General features: G+C 56.4%; 2 protein-coding genes across 2 annotated transcripts; one reads left to right on the forward strand and one right to left on the reverse strand.

Moving 5' to 3' along the window:
* Positions 1-1,823: 1,823 nt before the first annotated feature.
* TP53 (tumor protein p53) lies at positions 1,824-12,197 on the reverse strand. The gene is made up of 10 exons (XM_083881496.1): positions 12,123-12,197; positions 11,537-11,582; positions 10,775-11,002; positions 8,213-8,393; positions 7,315-7,427; positions 5,884-5,993; positions 4,972-5,093; positions 3,682-3,761; positions 2,899-2,984; positions 1,824-2,267 (listed from the first exon to the last, which is right to left on the reverse strand). Exons 1-10 carry the CDS (start codon positions 12,179-12,181, stop codon positions 2,180-2,182), a joined length of 1,113 nt encoding a protein of 370 aa, XP_083737622.1. The 5' UTR covers positions 12,182-12,197; the 3' UTR covers positions 1,824-2,179.
* Positions 12,198-16,494: 4,297 nt separating this feature from the next.
* LOC310921445 (monocarboxylate transporter 4-like) lies at positions 16,495-17,817 on the forward strand (the record flags this gene model as incomplete). Its single annotated transcript, XM_083881574.1, has 3 exons — positions 16,495-16,590; positions 17,067-17,623; positions 17,740-17,817. Exons 1-3 carry the CDS (start codon positions 16,497-16,499, stop codon positions 17,815-17,817), a joined length of 729 nt encoding a protein of 242 aa, XP_083737700.1. The 5' UTR covers positions 16,495-16,496.
* Positions 17,818-21,038: the final 3,221 nt, after the last annotated feature.

Consider the following 21,038-nt stretch of genomic DNA (forward strand, 5'->3'; position numbering starts at 1 on the left):
CTCCCCCCCCTTTTTTCCAGCCCATCCCCCCCTTTTTTTTTGGGATTTTTTGGGGGGAATTTGGGGGGTTTTGGGGCATCCCCGAATTTTTGGATTTTCCCGAGATTATCCCAGACCCCTCCCCAAAATCTGGGACCCCCCCGGAGCCCCCAAAATGGGTCCAAGGTCAAGTGAAGGGGACGGAGGAATTTTCCAGGCCGGGATTTGGCAGGAAATGGGAATTTGGGGGGGAAAAAAGGGGGGTTTGAGGCCACGCCCACCTTTAACCCCTCCCCGCCCAGTCGGGAATTGGAACTGGGACCAGTTAGAGCCGCCCTGTGGTCCCAGTGGGCTCCCAGTGACCCCAAACTGGGCTCCCAGTGACCCAAACTGGGCTCCCAGTGACCCAAACTGGGCTCCCAGTGACCCCAACTGGGACCTGCCTTCCCTCCCAGTAACCCCAAACTGGGCTCCCAGTGACCCAAACTGGGCTCCCAGTGACCCCAACTGGGCTCCCAGTGACCCCAAACTGGGACCTGCCTTCCCTCCCAGTGACCCAAACTGGGCTCCCAGTGACGCAAACTGGGACCCCAAACTGGGACCCACTTCCCTCCCAGTAACCCAAACTGGGACCTGCCTTCCCTCCCAGTAACCCCAAACTGGGCTCCCAGTGACCCCAACTGAGCTCCCAGTGACCCAAACTGGGACCTGCCTTCCCTCCCAGTGACCCAAACTGGGCTCCCAGTGACCCAAACTGGGCTCCCAGTGACCCAAACTGGGACCTGCCTTCCCTCCCAGTGACCCAAACTGGGCTCCCAGTAACCCGAACTGGGCTCCCAGTGACCCAAACTGGGACCTGCCTTCCCTCCCAGTGACCCAAACTGGGCTCCCAGTGACCCAAACGGGGACCCCCTTTCCTTCCCAGTGACCCAAACTGGGACCCCAAACTGGGACCCCAAACTGGGACCCCCTTTCCTTCCCAGTTACCCCAAACTGGGACTGACCCCAAACTGGGACCCCAAACTGGGACCCCAAACTGGGACCTGCCTTCCCTTCCAGTGACCCAAACTGGGCTCCCAGTGACCCAAACTGGGCTCCCAGTAACCCCAAACTGGGCTCCCAGTGACCCAAACTGGGCTCCCAGTGACCCCAAACTGGGCTCCCAGTGACCCAAACTGGGCTCCCAGTAACCCAAACTGGGACAGCTCAGATTTTAACTCCCTCCCCAGTGAGCTCAAAGTGGGACAGTCCAGAATTGCCCCGTCCCAGTTACCCCAAACTGGGACCCCCTTTCCTTCCCAGTTACCCCAAACTGGGACCTCAAACTGGGCTCCCAGTAACCCAAACTGGGACCCCAAACTGGGACCTGCCTTCCCTCCCAGTGACCCCAAACTGGGACCCCCTTTCCTTCCCAGTTACCCCAAACTGGGACTGACCCCAAACTGGGACCCCAAACTGGGACCCCAAACTGGGACCCCAAACTGGGAATCCCCAAACTGGGAATTCCCAAACTGGGAACTCCCTTTCCCTCCCAGTAACCCCAAACTGGGATTTCCCCCAAACTGGGACATCCCCAAACTGGGAATCCCAAAACTGGGACCCCAAACTGGGAATTTCCCCAAACTGGGAATCCCCCAAACTGCGACCCCAAACTGGGAACTCCCCAAACTGGGAATTCCCCAAACTGGGACTCCCCAAACTGGGAATTCCCCAAACTGGGACTCCCCAAACTGGGAATTCCCCAAACTGGGAACTCCCCAAACTGGGAATCCCCAAACTGGGATTTCCCCCAAACTGGGACCCCAAACTGGGAACTCCCCAAACTGGGAATCCCCAAACTGGGACCGGTATAAAAATTCCCTTTATTGTATAAAAAATGCTTTAAAAAACCGCGGGGGGGTGGGGGGGCGTGGCCAGGACTGAGGGGGCGTGGTCAGGTATGACGTCATGCAGGGCGAGGGTGGGGTTAATAAGGGGCGTGGCTAAAACCAGAAGGGGCGGGGTCTAAATCAAATGGGCGTGGCTAAAATACCGTGATTAGAAGGGGGCGTGGCTAAAGCAGTGATTGGTTGGTGGTTAATGAAGTGGGCGGGGCTACACAGGGCTGACCAATGGGAAGGAGGAATGGGTGGGGTGGGGTGGGGGAAGAAAAGGGGCGTGGTTTAGGGGAGGGGGCGTGGCCTCAGTGAAGGGGGCGGGGTCAGTCCGAGTCCCCCGACTCCCCCTTGAGCAGCAGTTTTTTCCCACGGGGCACCGGCCCCTCCCCCCGCGGGCGACGCCCCCTGGTCCTGGGGGGGGAGGGGGGAGTTAGAGACCCCCCCCAAAATATCTGGAGTCACGAATTAACCCAAAAAATCTAAATTGTACCCCCCAAAATTCTGGAGTTACAAATTACCCCCCAAAAAAACCCAAAATGGGACCCCAAGGCCCTCCCAACCCCCCAAATGTGACACCAACTCCCCCAAAGTGGCCCCAAACCCCCCAAAGTGACCCCAGGACCCCCCAAAGTGACCCCAAATCCCCCCCAAATGCCCCAAATTGCCCCCAAACCCTCCCAAAAGCCCCCAAATTGCCCCCAAACCCCTCTAATTGCCCCCAAATCCCCCCAAAGTGACCCCAAATCCCGCCAACACCCCCAAATTTCTCCCCAACCCCTCCCAACCCCCAAAATTGCCCCCAAATCCCCCCAAAATTGCCCCAAACCCTCCCAAAGTGACCCCAAATCTCCCAAATTTCCCCCAAACCCCTCCCAAGCCCCCCAAAGTGACCCCAACTACTCCCAGCCCCCCAAAATCGACCCCAAATCCCCCAAATTTCCTCCAAATCTCCCCAATTGCCCCCAAACCTTCCCCAAATCCCCCAAATTTCCCCCAAACCCCCCAAAAAACGACCCAATCCCCCCCTCCCCGGGGGTCTCACGTTCGGGGCACCGTCCCCCCGTCCTCGGTGGCCTCCAGGGCCTCGTTGATCATCCGCAACATCTCGAAACGTTTCCGGCCCCGAACCTGCCCCGGGACCCCCAAAAATGGGTCAGGGAGCCTCAAAAATGGGTCAAGGACCCCCAAAACGGGTCAGGGAGCCCCAAAACGGGTCAGGAAACCCCAAAAACGGGGCAGGGACACCCAAAACGGGTCAGGAAACCCCAAAAACGGGGCAGGGACACCCAAAAATGGGGCAGGGACACCCAAAACGGGTCAGGGACCCCAAAAATGGGCCAGGGAGCCCCAAAAATGGGTTAAGGACACCCAAAAATGGGTCAGGGACCGCCAAAAACAGGGCAGGGACACCCAAAAACGGGTCAAGGACCCCCAAAAATGGGTCAGGGATCCCCAAAAACGGGGCAGGGACACCCAAAAACGGGGCAGGGACCCCCAAAAACGGGGCAGGGATCCCCAAAAACGGGGCAGGGACACCCAAAAACGGGGCAGGGACCCCCAAAAATGAATGAAGATCCCAAAAGGGACCCCAAAAAAGGCTGGAGACCCTTCAGGGACCCCCAGAATGAATGGAGACCCTCAAGGACCCCCCAAAAATGGATAGAGACCCCTCAGGGACCCTCAAAAATGGCTGGAGACCCCAAAAGGGACCCCCAAAATTGGATGGAGACCCCCCAAAAATGGATGGAGACCCGTCAGGGACCCAAATTTCCCCCTTGAGACCCCAAATTCCCCCCCCCGGGACCCCAAATCCCCCCGGCCCCACCTGCAGGATGAAGATTTCGGGGTCGGGCTCCAGGACCCTTTTCTTGGAGCTCTCGGGGGCCTCGTCCGGGGGGGGCAGGGCTGGGGGAGGGACAGGCCACGCCCATTATTCATCAGCTGATTCCTCATCAGCATATTTAGCCACACCCCTTTTTGACCACACCCACTTGGCCACACCCATTTTAATTCCCATCCTCAGTTGGTTTGATCCCACCCTGCTTAAGCCACGCCCCCAGACCCTTCAAGCCACGCCCATCTCCATATTTGGAGCACTGGCCCCCACCCACAATCCAGCCAGTTTGGCCACGCCCCCTCCACTTTAGGCCACTCCCCCTCCATTTTAGGCCACACCCACTCTATGCCCTGTTTCCACCCAGGCTGAGGCCACGCCCCTTTAAGCCCAAGCCACGCCCACATTTGTCCCCACCCATCCTGCCCCAGGCCACGCCCACCTGGTCCCACCCAATCCCAGCCCATGCTTTCTACTCTTAGCCCCGCCCACCTGTCCCATCCAATCACAGGCCCCGCATTTACTCAATGTGACCACGCCCACCCAACCCCACCCTACTTTAAGCCCCGCCCCCAATTCATTGGCCACACCCACCCCAGGCTCAGCCCTCACATTGTGGTCACGCCCCTTTTAACAAGCCACGCCCCTTTATGTCCAAGCCACGCTCACCACCTTTATCCTCGCCCATCCTGCCCCAGGCCACGCCCACTTGGTTCTATCCAATCCCAACCCACACCCTTAGCCCCGCCCACCAGGCCCACCCAATCCCAGCTCACACCCTTAGCCCCGCCCACCAGGCACCAGCCAATCCCAGCCCACACCCTTAGCCCCGCCCACAGGCCCCACCCAATCCCAGCCCGCACCCTTAGCCCCGCCCACCTGGTTCTATCCAATCCCAGCCCACACCCTTAGCCCCGCCCACGGGCACCAGCCAATCCCAGCCCACACCCTTAGCCCCGCCCACCAGTCCCAGCCAATCACAGCCCGCACCCTTAGCCCCGCCCACAGGCACCAGCCAATCCCAGCTCACACCCTTAGCCCCGCCCACAGGCCCCACCCAATCCCAGCCCGCACCCTTAGCCCCGCCCACCAGGCAACAGCCAATCACAGCCTGCACCCTTAGCCCCGCCCACCAGCCCCGCCCAATCCTAGCCCACACCTTGAGCCCCGCCCACCAGTCCCAGCCCACACCCTTAGCCCCGCCCACCAGGAACCAGCCAATCCCAGCCCGCATCGTTAGCCCCGCCCACTATGCCCCAGCAAATCCCAGCCCGCCCTCACCTCTCTTGGCCCCGCCCCTGGCCCCGCCCCTCCGGGCCTGGTTTTCCTCCTCCAGGCGCCGATCGCGGCCGGGGCAGGCGCAGACCCGAACCTCGAAACAGCGTCTGCCCAGGGTCTGACCCCTGAAAACGGGGTTTGGGGACCCCAAAATTCATTTAGAGACCCCCAAAAATAATTTAGGGACCCTAAAATATCCCGGGAGCCCAAAAATCCCCACCCAAATCCACCCAGGGAAACACAAAATCCCAAATTTAAATTTTTATGAGCATAAAAAGCAGAATTTTGTGCAAAAAACCTCCAGATTTTTCTGCACAAATCCCAGATTTTTGGGCAAAAATCCCCAGATTTTTTGGGTTAAAGCTCCCAGTTTTTTTGGTGATGTAAAGACCCAAATTCTGGGACAATCCCACATTTTTAGGAGCAGAAAAAAACCAAATTTTTGTGCAGAAAAATCAGATTTTAAGTCCGAAAAATTAGATTTTTGTGTAGAAAACCCCAAATTTTCGGGTGAAAACCCCCAGATTTTTTAGGATTAAACCTCCCATGTTTTTGGTGTGAAAAGACCCAAATTTTGAGGTGATCTCACATTTTTAGGAGCAAAAAACCTCTTTTTTTTTGTGCAAAAAATCCAGATTTTTGTGCAAAAATCCATATTCTTTGGGGTTAAAGCTCCCAGGATTTTTTGGGGTGAAAAGATCAAATTTTGGGACGATCCCACATTTTTAAGAGCAGAAAAAACCCAATTTTTTGTGCAGAAAAATCAGATTTTAAGTCCGAAAAATCTGATTTTTGTGCAGAAAACCCCAAATTTTCGGGTAAAAAAACCCAAATTTTTTAGGATTAAACCTCCCAGATTTTTGGGGTGAAAAGGCCCAGATTTTGGGGTGTTTCTGGGTTGTTTTTGGGGCTCACCCCGGGCCCTCGAGGGTGAGGATGGTGAGGATGGGCCGGCGGTTCATGCCCCCCATGCAGGAGCTGTTGCACATGAAGTTGTAGAGGATCGTGGTGCACTCCGAGCCCACCTGGGATAGAGGGAAAAGGGATTGTTAGAGGAGAAAAAAAGGCAAAAAACAAGCCAAAAATAAACCAAAAATGGCCTAAAAACAAACATAAAATTGTCCTAAAAACAGCCATAAAAACCACCCTAAAAATACCCCAAAATTGCCCTAAAAACAGCCCCAAAACAGCCCAAAAATGAGCCTAAAACAACCCAAAATCATCCCAAAAATACCCCAAAAACAACCTAAAACAACCCTAAAATCACCCTGAAAATACCCCAAAACCGCCCTAAAAACAGCCACAAAATCGCCCTGAAAATACTCCAAAAATGACCCTAAAAACACCCAAAAATCATCCCAAAAATCACCCTAAAAACAACTCAAAACCACCCTAAAAATCATCCCAGAACCACCCTAAAAACTACTCCAAAATCATCCCAAAAATCACCTCAAAACCACCAGGAAAATCACCCCAAAACCACCTTGAAAATACCTCAAAACCACCACAAAAATCACCCTAAAAACAACCCAAAACCAACCCCAAAAATCATCCCAAAAATCACCTCAAAACCACCACAGAATCACCCCAAAAATCACCCTAAAAACACCCCAAAATTACCCCAAAAACCACCCCAAAAATCACTTAAAAACCACCCAAAAAACACCCTAAAACTACCCAAAAACCACCCCAAAAATACCCAAAAACTACTCAAAAAACACCTCAAAAACCCTAAAAACCACCCTAAAAAACGACCCCAAAACTCTCCCAAATTCTCAATTTGGGGCAATTTTGGGGTTTCCAAGGAAGTTCAGGAAGATTTTGTGGTCTCAGGTGGGTTTTGAGGTCTCAGGAGGATTTTTTTGGGGGTTCAGGGGGATTTTTTGGGGTCCCAGGGTGGGTTTTTGGGGTCCCAGGGTGGGTTTTGGGGTCCCAGGGTGGGTTTTGGGGGTCCCAGGGTGGGTTTTGGGGTCCCAGGGTGGGTTTTGGGGGTCCCAGGGTGGGTTTTGGGGTCCCAGGGTGGGTTTTTGGGGTCCCAGGGTGGGTTTTGGGATCGCAGGGTGGTTTTTTTGGGGTCACCTTGGGGGGAATTTTTGGGATTTTTTTTAGTTTTTGGGGTTTCTGAGTTTGGGGAGATTCAGGGGGGTTTCAGGGGATTTTTTGGGGTTCCAGGGTGGTTTTTTGGGATCCCAGGGAGGGTTTTGGGGGTCCCAGGGTGGGTTTTGGGTCACCTCGGGGGGGATTTTTGGGGGTTCTCTGTTCTCTATGAGTTTGGGTAAACCCAGGGTGATTTTTTAGGATTTCAGGGGGGTTTTTTGGGGGTTCAGAGAAGTTTTTGGGGCTCACCTCGGGGGGCTCGTAGGGCACGGCCACGCTGTGTCTCTTGGTGGTCTCGTCGTCCTGGTACCGGGCCTGGGGGTTCCCCTCCACCCGGATCAGGTGCTGGGCAGGGGCCGTGTCTGGGGGAGACCCCGAAACCAGCCCCAAAATTAACCCCAAAATTGACCTCAAAAGTCAAATAATCAGCCCCAGAAATCCCCAAAAATCAACTCCAAAGTCAGACTGAAAATTAACCACCAAAGTCCAAAAATCCCCCAAAATCGACCTCAAAATCAGCCCAAAAATTAATCCCAAAACTCCAAAAATCAACCCCAAAATTAACCCCAAAAGTCAAAAAGTCAACCCAAAATTAACCCCAAAAGTCAAAAAGTCAACCCAAAATTAGCCCCCAAAATCCAAAATCAACCCCAAAATCAGTCCAAAAATCCTCCTCACCACCTCGACCACGTGCTCCTACTTCTCACCCCCATTTTTTGAGGTCCTCTCCTCTTTTTTTGGGGTCCTCTCCCATTTTTAGGGTCTCTCACCCCCCTCATCCCATTTTTTAGGATCCCCACCCCATTTTTTTGAGGTCCTCTCCCATTTTTAGGGTTTCCCACTACCCCATCCCCATTTTTCAGGGTCCCCATCCCATTTTTGACCCCCCAAACCCCATTTTCGGGGTCCCCCACCCCATTTTTGACCCCTCCCACCCCATTTTTGACCCCCTCCCACCCCATTTTTTACCTCCCTCACCCCATTTTTGACCTCCCCCACCCCATTTTCATCCCCTCCACCCCATTCTTTACCTCCCTCACCCCATTTTTGGCCCCCAAACCCCATTTTTTGACCCCCCCACTCCATTTTTTAGCCCCCAAACCCCATTTTTAACCCCAAACCCCCATTTTTTGCCGTCCCCTCTCACCGTGGGGCGCGCAGCGCTCGTGGTGGGGACACCTCCTCACCACCTCGGCCACGTGCTCCGATTTCTTGTAGACGGCGACGGCCCTGAGCAGGGCCCCGGGGGGAGGGGGGACCCCCACCCGCACCTGCACCGGGCACGGCTTGGCCACGCGGCAGTACAGCTTGTTCAGCACCGGGGAGTACTGCCAGGCACCAACATTAAAAAAAAAAAACATTAAAATAGACATAGGTGTGAAAAATCCCCGTTAAAATAGACCCAAAAATAAAGAAACGCCATTAAAATAGAGCCAGTGATGAAAAATCCCCATTGGAACAGCCCCAGTACAGCTTGTTCAGCACCGGGGAGTACTGCCAGACACCAAAATTTTAAAAAAAAAACATTAAAATAGACCCAGGTACAAAAAATCCCCATTAAAATAGAGCCAGATATGAAAAATCCCCATTGGAATAGCCCCAGTACAGCTTGCTCAGCACTGGGGAGCACTGGGGGGAAAGTGGGGGTTACTGGGAGGGCTCAAAAACCCAAAAAAAACACCAAAATCCCCATAAAAATAGACCCAGGTATGAAAAATCCCCATTGAAATAGAGCCAGGGATGAAAAATCCCCATTGGAATAGCCCCAGTACAGCTTGTTCAGCGAGGGGGAGGACTGAAAGAGAACTGGGGGTTACTAGGAGGGCTCAAAATCCCCACAAAATAAAAAAAATCCCCATTAAAATAGACCCAGGTATGAAAAATCCCCATTGAAATAGAGCCAGGGATGAAAAATCCCCATTGAGATACATCGAGGAATAAAAAAACCCACAGTGAAACCACCCCAGTACAGCTTGTTCAGCACTGGGGAGGACTGGGAGACACCAAAATTAAAAAAATCCCCGTTAAAATAGACCCAGGTGTGAAAAATCCCCATTGAAATAGACCCCAAAGTAAAAAATCCCCATTGGAATAGACCCAGATATGAAAAATCCCAATGGAAATAGGACCAGGGATGAAAAATTCCCATTGGAATAGACCCAGATATGAGAAATTCTCATTAAAATAGACCCCAACCCCAAAAATCCCCATTGGAATAAACCCCAAAATAAAAAATCCCCATTGAAATAGACCCAGATATGAAAAATCCCCATGGAAATAGAGCCAGGTATGAAAAACCCCCATTGGAATAGACCTGACAATACCAAAACCACATTGGAATATCCCCAGTACAGCTTGCTCAGCAAGGGGGAGGACTGGGAGACACAAAAATTAAAAAAATCCCCGTTAAAATAGACCCAGGTGTGAAAAATCCCCATTAAAATAGACCCAGAAATAAAGAAACGCCATTAAAATAGAGCCAGGGATGAAAAATCCCCATTGGAATAGAACTGGTAGGGCTCGTTCAGTGATGGGAGGGACTGGGAGACACCAAAATTAAAAATATCCCCATTAAAATAGAGCCAGGTGTGAAAAATCCCCATTGGAACAGCCCCCAAGGTAAAAAATCCCCATGGAAATAGACCCAGATATGAAAAATCCCCATTGAAACAAACCCAGGAATAAAAAAAATGCAAAAAAATCCCCAGTACAGCTTGTTCGGTGATGGGGAGTCACTGGGAGGAAACTGGGAGACCCCAAAAACCCAGAAATTTTCCACCAGAATTTTTTTCACCCATTTTCCCTCAGAATTCCCTTTTTTTCCTATTTTTCCCCACACTTTTCCCCCAAAATTCCCACTTTCCCCTCAGAATTCCCATTTCCTCCCCCCCTTTTCCCTCAGAATTCCCATTTTCCACCCACTTTTCCCTCAGAATTTTCATTTTTTCCCATTTTTCCCTCAGAATTCCCATTTCCCCCCCACTTTTCCCTCAGAATTCCCAGATTTTTCCCCACTTTTCTCTCAGAATTCCCATTTCCTCCCCCCCTTTTCCCTAGGAATTCTCATTTTCCCCCCACTTTTCCCTCAGAATTTTCATTTTTTCCCATTTTTTCCCCCCACTTTTCCCTCACAATTCCCACTTTCCCCTCAGAATTCCCATTTTTCCCCACTTTCCCCTCACAATTCACATTTTTTCCCTCAGAATTCCTATTTTTCCCCTCATTTCCCCCCACTTTTCTCTCAGAATTCCCTTTTTTCCCCATTTTTTCCCCTCAGAATTCCCAGATTTCTTCCCTTTTTTCCCTCAGAATTCCCATTTTTCTCCATTTTCCCCACATTTTCCCCTCAGAATCCCCATTTCCCATTTCCCCCCATTTTTCCCCTCAGAATTCCCATTTTTATCCCCATTTTCCCCTCAGAATTCCCATTTTTACCCCCATTTTTCCCTCACAATTCCCATTTTTCCCCCATTTTCCCTCCACTTTTCCCTCAGAATCCCCATTTCCCATTTCCCCCCACAGAATTCCCATTTTCCCTCACTTTCCTCTCACAATTCCCATTTCCCCCCATTTTTCCCACAGAATTCCCATTTTTCCCCATTCCCCCCCATTTCCCCCCACTTTTCCCTCAGAATTCCCCTTTTTTCCCCAGAATTGCAGGATTTTTTCCTCACAATCGCCATATTCCCCATATTTCCCCCTCACTCACGGTGCAGGTGACAGACTTTGCCGTCCCGGTCTCCCTGAACTCCAGTCTGAAGTCGTGCTCCCCCCCATAGTCCTCCGTGCTCGGCACCACGGGCGAGGACAGCGGGAGGGGCGGGGCCTCCTCAGGGGGCGGGGCCAGGACAAACCCCGCCCCCTCCTCAGGCCCCGCCCCCTTTCCAGGCTCCGCCCCTTTTCCAAGCCCCGCCCCCTCCCCGAGGGGACTCAGCTCCTATTGGGGAAAAAGGAGAGAAATTTAGGAAAAAAATATTAAATTTCGTAAATTTTTTTTTTTTCGCAGGGAAAATAAAAATTGAGGGGTTTTGGGAGAAAAATAAAATTTGGGGGGTTTTGGGATTATTTTTTGGAGGGAAAAATATCAATATTTGTGATTTTTTCGGGGAAAAAATAAAAATTTGGGGATTTGGGATTAGTTTTGGGGGGAAAAATAAAAATTTTGGGGTGTGTGGGATAAGTTTGGGGGTTTTGGGACCATTTTTTAAGGGGAAAAATCCAATTTTGGAGGAAAAAAATCACTATTTTTTGGAGGAAAAAAATCCCATTTTTGGGGGTGAAAAATCTCATTTTTTGGGAAAAAAAATCCCATTTTTGGGGTGAAAAAATCCCATTTTTGGGGTGAAAAAATCCCATTTTTGGCGTAAAAAATTTCCCAACTTTTGGGGAAAAAAGTCCCTTTTTTGGGGGGAAAAAAATCTTATTTTTGGGGTGAAAAATCCAATTTTTTTGGGGTAAAACTCCCACTCACCCACTCGAGAGGATCCTCCGGGAGGGGGTTGATGGGATCCGGGAGCCTGAGGGGGGAAAGGTCAGAGGGCAAAGGTCACACAGGAGAGACCCCCACACCCAAAACACCCCAAAAAACCCCAAAATCCTCCCAAAAATCCCAAAACCCCCTAAAAAAACCCAAAATCGCCCCCCCAAAAAACCTAAAACTCCCCAACTCCCCCTAAAAAAACCCCCAAACCCCCCAAAATCCCCTTAAAATCCCCAAACTCCCCCTAAAAATCCCCCCAAAAAACCCTCCAAAACCCCAAGCCCCCCCAAAAAAGAACCAAAAAACCATCAAAAATCTCCTCAAAGAAAAAAACCAAATCCCCCTCAAAACCCCCAAATACCCAAAACCCCAAAACACCAAAACCCCCAAAATCACCCTTAAAAAAAACCCTCCAAAAACCCCAAAAGCCCCCCCAAAACCCCCAAAAATCCCCAAGCCCCCCCCAAAAAAAACCCCAAAAATTCCCAAATCCCCTCCAAAAACCTCCAAACGCCCCAAAACCCCCCAAACCCCCTAAAAACACCCCAAACCCCCCAAATTCCCCCCAAAATGTCACATTTTCCAGAGGTCCAGGAATCCTTCCCCTTCCAGCAGCGGCTCCAGGTCCTCGGCCATGGTGGGGGAGGGGCGGGCGGGGGGAGGGGCGGCCCGGAGCCCTTTGGGGGGGGGAGGGGAGGGGGGTCAGAGGTGTTTTTTACCCATTTTTGGGGTGAAATCCCCGTTCTTTGGGGTCTTTAAATCTTATTTTTTAAAGGGGGTCCCACTAAGTTCTGCTAAAGAGGGCGTGGCTTCACAAGCCACGCCCTTTTTTCATTTAAGCCACGCCCCCAAATAAAAATTGCGGGATTTTGGGGTAAAATTTGGGGTTTTTTGAGGGGGATTTTTGGGGATTTCCCCTCTCAGGACACCAAGACATTTTGGGGAGCCCCAAATTTCCCTTTTTTCCCCTCACGGAGGGGCCTGACAGCCGCGCCCCCTCCCCCTCCAGCCAAACCCCGCTGTCCCCATTGAACCCCCGGGACTGGGGGGACCCCCCTGAACCCCTGAGCCCCTCACGACCCCCCGGGACCCCCAAAATCCCCTAAAAAACCCCAAAATCCCCCCAAAAATCCCCCTCAAATGCCCTCCCCGGTACCGGCGGCGGCTCCCGCGCCTCACGCGTTGGGGAATCCCCTCTCCCGGCGTGCCCCGCGCGGGAGCGGGGCCGGAAGGGGCGGGGCTTGAAGCCGCGCCGCCATCTTGGTTAAGGGCATTATTTAATAGCGGGCGCCATTTTGAGTGCGGGCAAAAGGGGCGGCGCCATCTTGGATAGTGGAAAATGGGCGGCGCCATCTTGGGCGGCGCCATCTTGGACAACGGCCAATGGGCGGCGCCATATTTAATGAGGGCAAATGGGCGGCGCCATATTTGATGGTGGTAAAAAGGGGCGGAGCAACTCTCAGAAGGCCCCGCCCCTTCTCGCCGCCCTTTGCACGGGGTGGGGGAGGGGGAGGGGGGTCGAGGGGGGTCCATCATTAATTAACAGCCCCCCCTCCCCCCCTCACTGGGACACACGTGACCCCCCGCCCCCTCCAGGGGACTTCGCCCCCTCCCCCCCTCACCCCCCCCATCCCCAAAGCTGCCCCTGAGCTGCGGCAGGTACGGAGCGGGACGGGACACAGGGACCCCCCTGGGACCCCCCAAATCACCTGGGACCCCCCAGGACCCCCCCAAATCACCCTGGACCCCCCCTCTGGGACCCCCCAATCACCTGGGACTCCCCCCCTCGGGACCCCCAAAAAATCACCTGGGACCCTCCCCCAGGACCCCGCAAATCATTTGAGATCCCCCCCTGGGACCCCCCAAATCACTTAGGACCCCCCCAGACTCACTGCACCCCTGGGACCCCCCCAAATCCCATCAGGGTCCCTCAAATCCCCCTGGTGACCCCTGACCTTGGTGTTGTCTCCCCAAATTTTGGGACCTCCCCCTGACCCCCCCCCGTGTCCCTTTTTTTTCCCCCCAGGTCACTGGACATTGGGGACCCCCCCCAAAAAACACTCCTGGGTCACCCCTGACCCTCCTGTGACCCCTGAATTCTCCTGTCACCCCCCAGTGTCCCCTTGGTGTTCCCAGTGTCCCCCCAGTATCCCCCCAGTGTTCCCAGTGTCCCCTTGGTGTCCCCAGTGTCCCCCAGTGTCCCCCTGACCCCCATTTCCCAGTGTCCCTGTGTCCCCCTGTGTCCCCTGGGTGTCCCCTCAGTGTCCCCATGTATCCTCAGTTGTCCCCGTGTCCCCTGGCTGTCCCCATGTCCCCCCTGACCCCCCTTGCCCGGTGTCCCCATGTCCCCTCGGTGTCCCTGTGATCCCCTGACCCTCCTTGCCCGGTGTCCTTGTGTCCCCTGGCTGTCCCCGTGTCCCCTCAGTGTCCCCGTGTCACCCCTGACCTCCATTTCCCAGTATTGCTGTGTCCCCTCTGTGTCCCCTGGGTGTCCCCTGGGTGTCCCTGTGTCCCCTCAGTGTCCCTGTGACCCCTGACCCCCATTGCCCAGTGTCCCCGTGTCCCCTCAGTGTCCCCGTGTCACCCCTGACCTCCATTTCCCAGTATTGCTGTGTCCCCTCAGTGTCCCCTGGGTGTCCCTGTGACCCCTGACCCCCATTTCCCAGTGTCCCTGAGTCCCCTTGGTGTCCCCTCAGTGTCCCCTGGCTGTCCCTGTGACCCCTGACCCCCATTTCCCAGTGTCCCCTCGTTGTCTCTGTGTCCCCTCAGTGTCCCCGTGTCACCCTGACTTACATTGCCCAGTGTCCCTTTGCTGTCCCCTCGGTGTCCCCTGAGTGTCCCTGTGTTACCCCTGACCCCCATTGCCTGGTGTCCCCTGTCTGTCCCATTGCTGTGTGTCCCCCGTGTCCTCACTGTCCCCTGTGTGTCCCCTGTGTGTCCCCTGTGTGTCCCCTGTGTCCCCTGTGTTCCCATGTCCCCCCGGGCCCGCTGGCCGTTCCCCCCGGGCGCGCTGCCGGCGCTGTCGGGCGCGTTCCTGTGACCCCTGACCCCCATTGCCCGGTGTCCCCTGTGTCCCCTGTGTGTCCCCTGTGTCCCCTGACTGTCCCCTGTGTCCCCTGTGTCCCCTGTGCCCCTGTGTCCCCTGTGTCCCCGTGTCCCCTGTGTCCCCTGACTGTCCCCCGTGTCCCCTGTGTCCCCTGTGTCCCCTGTGTCCCCGTGTCCCCTGTGTCCCCTGACTGTCCCCTGTGTGTCCCCGTGTCCCCTGTGTCCCCTGTGTCCCCTGTGTCCCCGTGTCCCCTGTGTCCCCTGACTGTCCCCTGACTGTCCCCTGTGTCCCCCGTGTCCCCTGTGTCCCCTGTGTCCCCTGTGTCCCCTGTGTCCCCGTGTCCCCTGTGTCCCCTGACTGTCCCCTGTGTGTCCCCGTGTCCCCTGTGTCCCCTGTGTCCCCGTGTCCCCGTGTCCCCTGTGTCCCCTGACTGTCCCCTGTGTGTCCCCGTGTCCCCTGTGTCCCCTGTGTCCCCGTGTCCCCGTGTCCCCTGTGTCCCCTGACTGTCCCCTGTGTGTCCCCGTGTCCCCTGTGTGTCCCCTGTGTGTCCCCCGTGTCCTCACTGTCCCCTGTGTGTCCCCTGTCCCCCTGTGTGTCCCCTGTCCCCCCATGTCCCCCCGGGCCCGCTGGCCGTTCCCCCCGGGCGCGCTGCCGGCGCTGTCGGGCGCGTTCCTGTGACCCCTGACCCCCATTGCCCGGTGTCCCCTGTGTCCCCCTGTGTGTCCCCTGTGTGTCCCCTGTCCCCCCATGTCCCCCCGCTGGCCGTTCCCCCCGGGCGCGCTGCCGGCGCTGTCGGGCGCGTTCCTGCAGGTGGCGCTGGTGAGCGGCTCGGTGCGCGCCCTGGGGCTGTGCCTCCCGCCGCTGGGGGGCGCCTTCGGGGCCCCGGCCCGCGCCGCCGCCATGCTGGGAGCCTGCCCCCTGGCGGCGCTGCAGATGGGCGGTGAGAGAGTGGGGTAAACTGGGTTATACTGGGTTATACTGGGTTATACTGGGTTATACTGGGAGCCTGCCCCCTGGCGGCGCTGCAGATGGGCGGTGAGAGAGTGGGGTAAACTGGGTTATACTGGGATATACTGGGTTATACTGGGTTATACTGGGTTATACTGGGAGCCTGCCCCCTGGCGGCGCTGCAGATAGGCGGTGAGACCCCGGGGGAGGCTGGGGTAAACTGGGTTATACTGGGGTATACTGGGGTATACTGGGAGCCTGCCCCCTGGCGGCGCTGCAGATGGGCGGTGAGACACTGGGTTATACTGGGATAAACTGGGTTATACTGGGTTATACTGGGTTATACTGGGAGCCTGCCCCCTGGCGGCGCTGCAGATGGGCGGTGAGCAACCACAGGAGGACTGGGGTATACTGGGAGGGACTGGGAGGGGCTGGGAGGGGCTGGGAGGGCATTGGGAGTGACTGGGAGGGGACTGGGTTATACTGGGAGGTGATTGGGATGGACTGGGAGGGACTGGGAATGGATTCAGGGGGACTGGGTTATACTGGGACAAACTGGGAGGGACTGGGGGGGTGTGGGGGGGACTGGGAGGGGATTGGGGGGGACTGGGAGGGAACTGGGATGGAACTGGGAGCGCTGGGAGCACACAAAGGGGTGCCAGGGCCACTCTCAGTCCCCCCAGTCCCCCCCAGTCCCCCAGTCCCCCCAGTCCCCCCCAGTCCCCCCATACCCCCCAGTCCCCCAGTCCCCCCAGTCCCCCCCAGTCCCCCCATACCCCCCCAGTCCCCACATACCCCCCCAGTCCCCCCATACGCCCCCAGTCCCCCATACCCCTCTACCCCCCCCAGGCCCCCAGTCCCCCAGTCCCCCAGTCCCCCCAGTCCCCCATCCCCCTCTCCCCCCCAGGCCCCCTGGCGGCGGCGCTGAGCTCGCGGTTCGGGCCCCGGGCCGTGGCCATGGCCGGGGGGCTCCTGGCGGGGGCGGGGCTGGTCCTCAGCACCTTCGGGACCCGCCTGGAGCACCTGTACCTGAGCCTGGGGGCCCTCACCGGTAACGGGACTGGGGGGACTGGGGGGACTGGGAGGGACTGGGAGGGACTGGGTTATACTGGGATATACTGGGAGAGGATTGGGAGGGGTTGGGATGGACTGGGAGAGGATTGGGAGGGACTGGGAGGGGCTGGGAATGAAATTTAGGGGCATTGGAGGGCACTGGGAGGGACTGAGAGGGACTGGGAGGGGAGTGGGAGGGGAGTGGGTGGGATTGGGAGGGACTGGGTTATACTGGGAGAGGATTGAGAGGGATTGGGATGGACTGGGAGGAACTGGGAATGAGATTTGGGGGCATTGGAGGAGACTGGGATGGACTGGGATGGACTGGGAGGGACTGGGATGGACTGGGGGGGTACTCGTGTCCCCCACCCCATCACCATGACCCAGAACCCCCAAGTGACCCCACAGACTGACCCAGAACCCCCAAACAACTCCACAGACTGACCTAGAACTCCCGAATCTCCATTTCCCCAGGTCTGGGCTGGTCCTTTGCCTTCACCTCGTCGCTGGGCGCGGTGTCGGGGTGGTTCCCGCGGTGCCGGGCGCTGGCCACGGGCCTGGCCGTGTCCGGAGCCGCCGTGTCGGGCCCGGCCGTGGCGCCGCTGGTGCCGCTGGCGCTGCAGGCCCAGGGCTGGCGGGGGGCGCTGCTGCTGCTGGCGGCGCTGGCCCTGCACATGGTGCCCGCGGGGGCCCTGCTGAGACCCCCTGATCCAGAACCTCCAGAACGTTCTAGAGAACCGACAGAACCGTCAGAACGTTCTAGAGAAGATCCAGAGCTGGCCCTGCACATGGTGCCTGCCGGGGCCCTGCTGAGACCCCCCAGGGGATACAGAGAACATCCAGAGCGTTCTAGGGAACCAACAGAACCTCCAGAACCTTCTAGAGAACATCCAGAGCTGGCCCTGCACGTGGTGCCCGCGGGGGCCCTGCTGAGACCCCCCAGGGGATACAGAGAACATCCAGAACATCCAGAACCTTCTAGAGAACATCCAGAGCATTCTAGAGAAGATCCGGAACTGGCCCTGCACATGGTGCCCGCGGGGGCCCTGCTGAGACCCCCTGATCCAGAACCTCGGGAACCTCTGGAACATTCTAGAGAACATCCAGAGCTGACCCAGCCCCTGCTGAGACCGCCCAGGGGTTACAGAGAACATCCAGAACCTTCTACAGAACCTGCAGAGAATCATCCAGAGCTGACCCAGCCCCTCCTGATGAGACTGCCTGATCCAGAACCTCCAGAACCTCCAGAGAACCTCGCAGCCCTAACTGGGCTCCTCCAGCACCGCCCGCCCCAAGCCCCTCCAGAACCTCCAACTCCTCCAGAACCTCCAGAACCCCCAGACCCACCAGAACCATCAGAACCTCCAGAACTCCCAGAACCCCGAAAACCCCCAGACCCACCAGAACCTTCTCCAGAACTTCCAACTCCTCCAGAACCTCCAGAACCCCTCCAGACCCCCTTGGGCCTAATCCCTCTCCTCCACCACCCTCGTCTAGAACCTCCAGACCCACTGGGACCTCCAGAACCTCCTCTAGAACCTCCAGAACCCGTCCATCCCCCCTTGGGCCTCACCCAGCTCCTCCACCACCCTCCTCTAGAACCTCCAGAACCCCCAAATCCCCCAGGCCCTCCAGAACCTCCAACTCCTCCAAAATCTCCAGAACCCCCAGACCCACTAGAACCTCCAGAACCTCCAGAACCTCCTCCAGACCCCCCAGACCCCCTCCATCCCCCCTTGGGCCTCACCAGGCTCCTCCAGCACCCTCCTCTAGAACCTCCAGAACCCCCAGAACCCCCTCTAGACCCCCCATCCCCCGTCCATCCCCCCTTGGGCCTCACCCAACTCCTCCACCACCCTCCTCCAGAACCCCCAGACCCACTAGAACCCCCAGAACCCCCTCCAGACCCCCCACCCCCCCTCCACCCCCCCTCGAGCCTCACCGGGCTCCTCCATCACGGCGCTTTCCTGCGTTACTCGCTGGCCTTCGCCCTGCTGGACGTCGGTTACTACGTCCCCTTGGTCCACCTGGCGGGTCACGCGCTGGAGCTGGGCCTGGGCCGCGCCGGGGCCGCGCTGGGGGTCAGCGCCATGGCCGTGACCGACGGCCTGGGCCGCCTGATGTCCGGCTGGGCGGCCGGACGCCCCTCGGCCTCGCTGCTGACCCACCTGGCGGCCTGGACGGCGCTGACCGCGGCGGTCGCTCCGCTGTTCCCCGTGGCCGGAGGGGCGGCCGGGCTGGTCACTCTGGCGGCGATTTACGGGTTCTGTGCCGGGGCAGTGGCCACTCTGCAGTTCTCGGGGGTGGCCGAAGTGGCCGGAGCCGGACGGGAGGGTTTGGCCATCGGGGTCATGCAGATGGTGGAGAGCGTCGGGTCGCTGGCGGGGCCGCCGCTGGCCGGTGCGGATGGGGATTTCTTGGGGGTTTTTGGGATGATTTTTGGGGTGTTTTTGGGGGATTTGGGGCATTTGAGGGGGTTTGGGGAGAGTTTGGGAAATTTTGGGAGGATTTGGGGGGTTTGGGGGACAATTTTGGGGGGATTTTGGGTGATTTTGGGGAATTTGGGGTGATTTGGGGAGGATTTGGGGAGTTGGGGGAAATTTTGGGGGGATTGGAGGTGATTTGGGAGGATTTCAGGGATTTCAGGGGCTTTGAAGGGTTTTTTGGGGGATTTTGGGGAAATTTTGGGTGATTTTGGGGTGATTTTGGGTGGTTTAGGGGGATGTGGGGGGAGTTTTGGGTGATTTGGGCTGATTGGGGAGGGTTTGGGGTGATTTGGGTGATTTTGGGGGCTTCTGAGGGAGTTTGGGGGGATTTGGGGAAATTTTGGGGGATTTTTGGGTGATTTTGGGGTGATTTGGGGAGGATTTAGGGGTTTTTGAGGGAGTTTGGGGAGGGTTTGGGGGGATTTAGAGAATTTTGGGGGGTTTTGGGGGGATTTGGGGAAATTTGGGGTGATTTTGGGGTGATTTGGGGAGGAGATGGGGGATTTTGGGAGGATTTGGGGGCATTTTGAGGGATTTTGGGGAGGATTGGGGGGGTTGGGGGGATTTGGGGGGATTTTGAAGGGGTTTGGGAGGATTTGGGGAAATTTGGGGTGATTTGGCTGATTTTGGGGTGATTTGGGAGGAGATTTGGGAGGATTTAAGAGTGATTTTTGGGAGGATTTGGGGGGCTTTGGGGGGATTTGAGAGGATTTGGGGGGATTTTGAGGGAGTTTGGGGCTGTTGGGAGGTGATTTGGGGGGAATTTTGGGGGGGGTTTGGGTGATTTGATGAGGGGTTGGGGGGATTTGGGGGTTTTGGGGGGATTTGGGAATTGTTGGGAAAATTTGGGGGAGTTTGGGGGGATTTTGGGGAAATTTTGGGGGGTTTAGGGGGATGTGGGGGGATTTTTGGGTGATTTGGGGAGGGGTTGGGGGGGTTTGGGGGGATTTTGTGGGGATTTGGGGGGAATGAGGGGGTTTGGGGGAATTTTTGGGGGAATTTGAGGGAGTTTGGGGGGATTTTTGGGATGATTTGGGAGGGTTTGGGGGTTTTGGGGGTAAATCTGGGCTGATTGGGGGAACTCGTGGCTCCCCCAGGGTGGCTCCGCGACGTCACCGGCGACTTCGGCCTGTCCTTCGTGGTGGCCGGAGCCTTCCTGATGTCCAGCTGCCTCCTCATCCTCACCCTGCCCCGGGAGCCCCGGCCGGGACCCCCCCGGGACCCCCAAAACCCCCCCATTTAACAGGGGGGTTCTAGGTGTCCCAACGGGGGGTTCTAGGTGTCCCAACGGGGGGTTCTAGGTGTCCCAAAGGGGGGCTTGGGGGGGTCCAAAATGGATTTTTTTGGGGGGTTTTATTTTGGGTGATTCAATGGTTGGGGGGGGGTTGGTTTTGGGTCGTGGATTTTGGGGTCAAAATTTGTGGGGGTTGGTTCTAGATCAAGAATTCTGGGGGTGGGTTCTAGGTCACAAATTTTTTGGGGTCAAAATTTGGGGGGGGGGTCAGTTCTAGATCATGAATTTTGGGGGTCAAGATTTGAAGGGTCGGTTCTAGGTCATCGATTTTGGGGGGTCAGTTCTAGATCATGAATTTTGGGGTCACTGAGTTGGGGGTCAAAATTTGAGGGGTCAGTTCTAGATCAGGAATTTTGGGGGGGGGTCGGTTCTAGGTCACGGATTTTGGGGTCAAAATTCAAGGGGTCAGTTCTGGGTCGTTCATTTGGGGTCACCGATTTTGGGGGTAAAAATTTGGGGTCCCCCATTTATGGGCGTGGCCAATTCCACATCCCCCCCCCCCCCCCCCCAAAAAGAAATTTTAGCACAAAAGGTCACGCCGAGGTCAAGCCGAGCCTTTATTCCATTGGTTGCTGCCCTTGGAAGGGGCGTGGCTTCCCTGAGGGGGCGTGGCTTTGCCAATAAGGGGCGTGTCTTCCCTAAGGGGGCGTGGCTTTTCCATGAGGG

Source organism: Zosterops lateralis (assembly GCF_965231275.1).
Source record: "Zosterops lateralis genome assembly, chromosome: 34".
Classification (NCBI taxonomy): Eukaryota; Metazoa; Chordata; class Aves; order Passeriformes; family Zosteropidae; genus Zosterops; species Zosterops lateralis.

Bases quoted from the DNA above. Each gene is read 5' to 3' on its own strand.
- TP53 (XM_083881496.1), bottom strand. From the start codon at position 12,181: ATGGCCGAGGACCTGGAGCCGCTGCTGGAAGGGGAAGGATTCCTGGAC. The intron at 11,583-12,122 runs GTGACATTTTGG...TTCCCCCCTCAG, and splicing joins TTCCTGGACCTCTGGAAAAT to GCTCCCGGATCCCATCAACC. The intron at 5,094-5,883 runs GTGAGCCCCAAA...CCCCGTTTTCAG, and splicing joins CTCACCCTCGAGGGCCCGGG to GGGTCAGACCCTGGGCAGAC.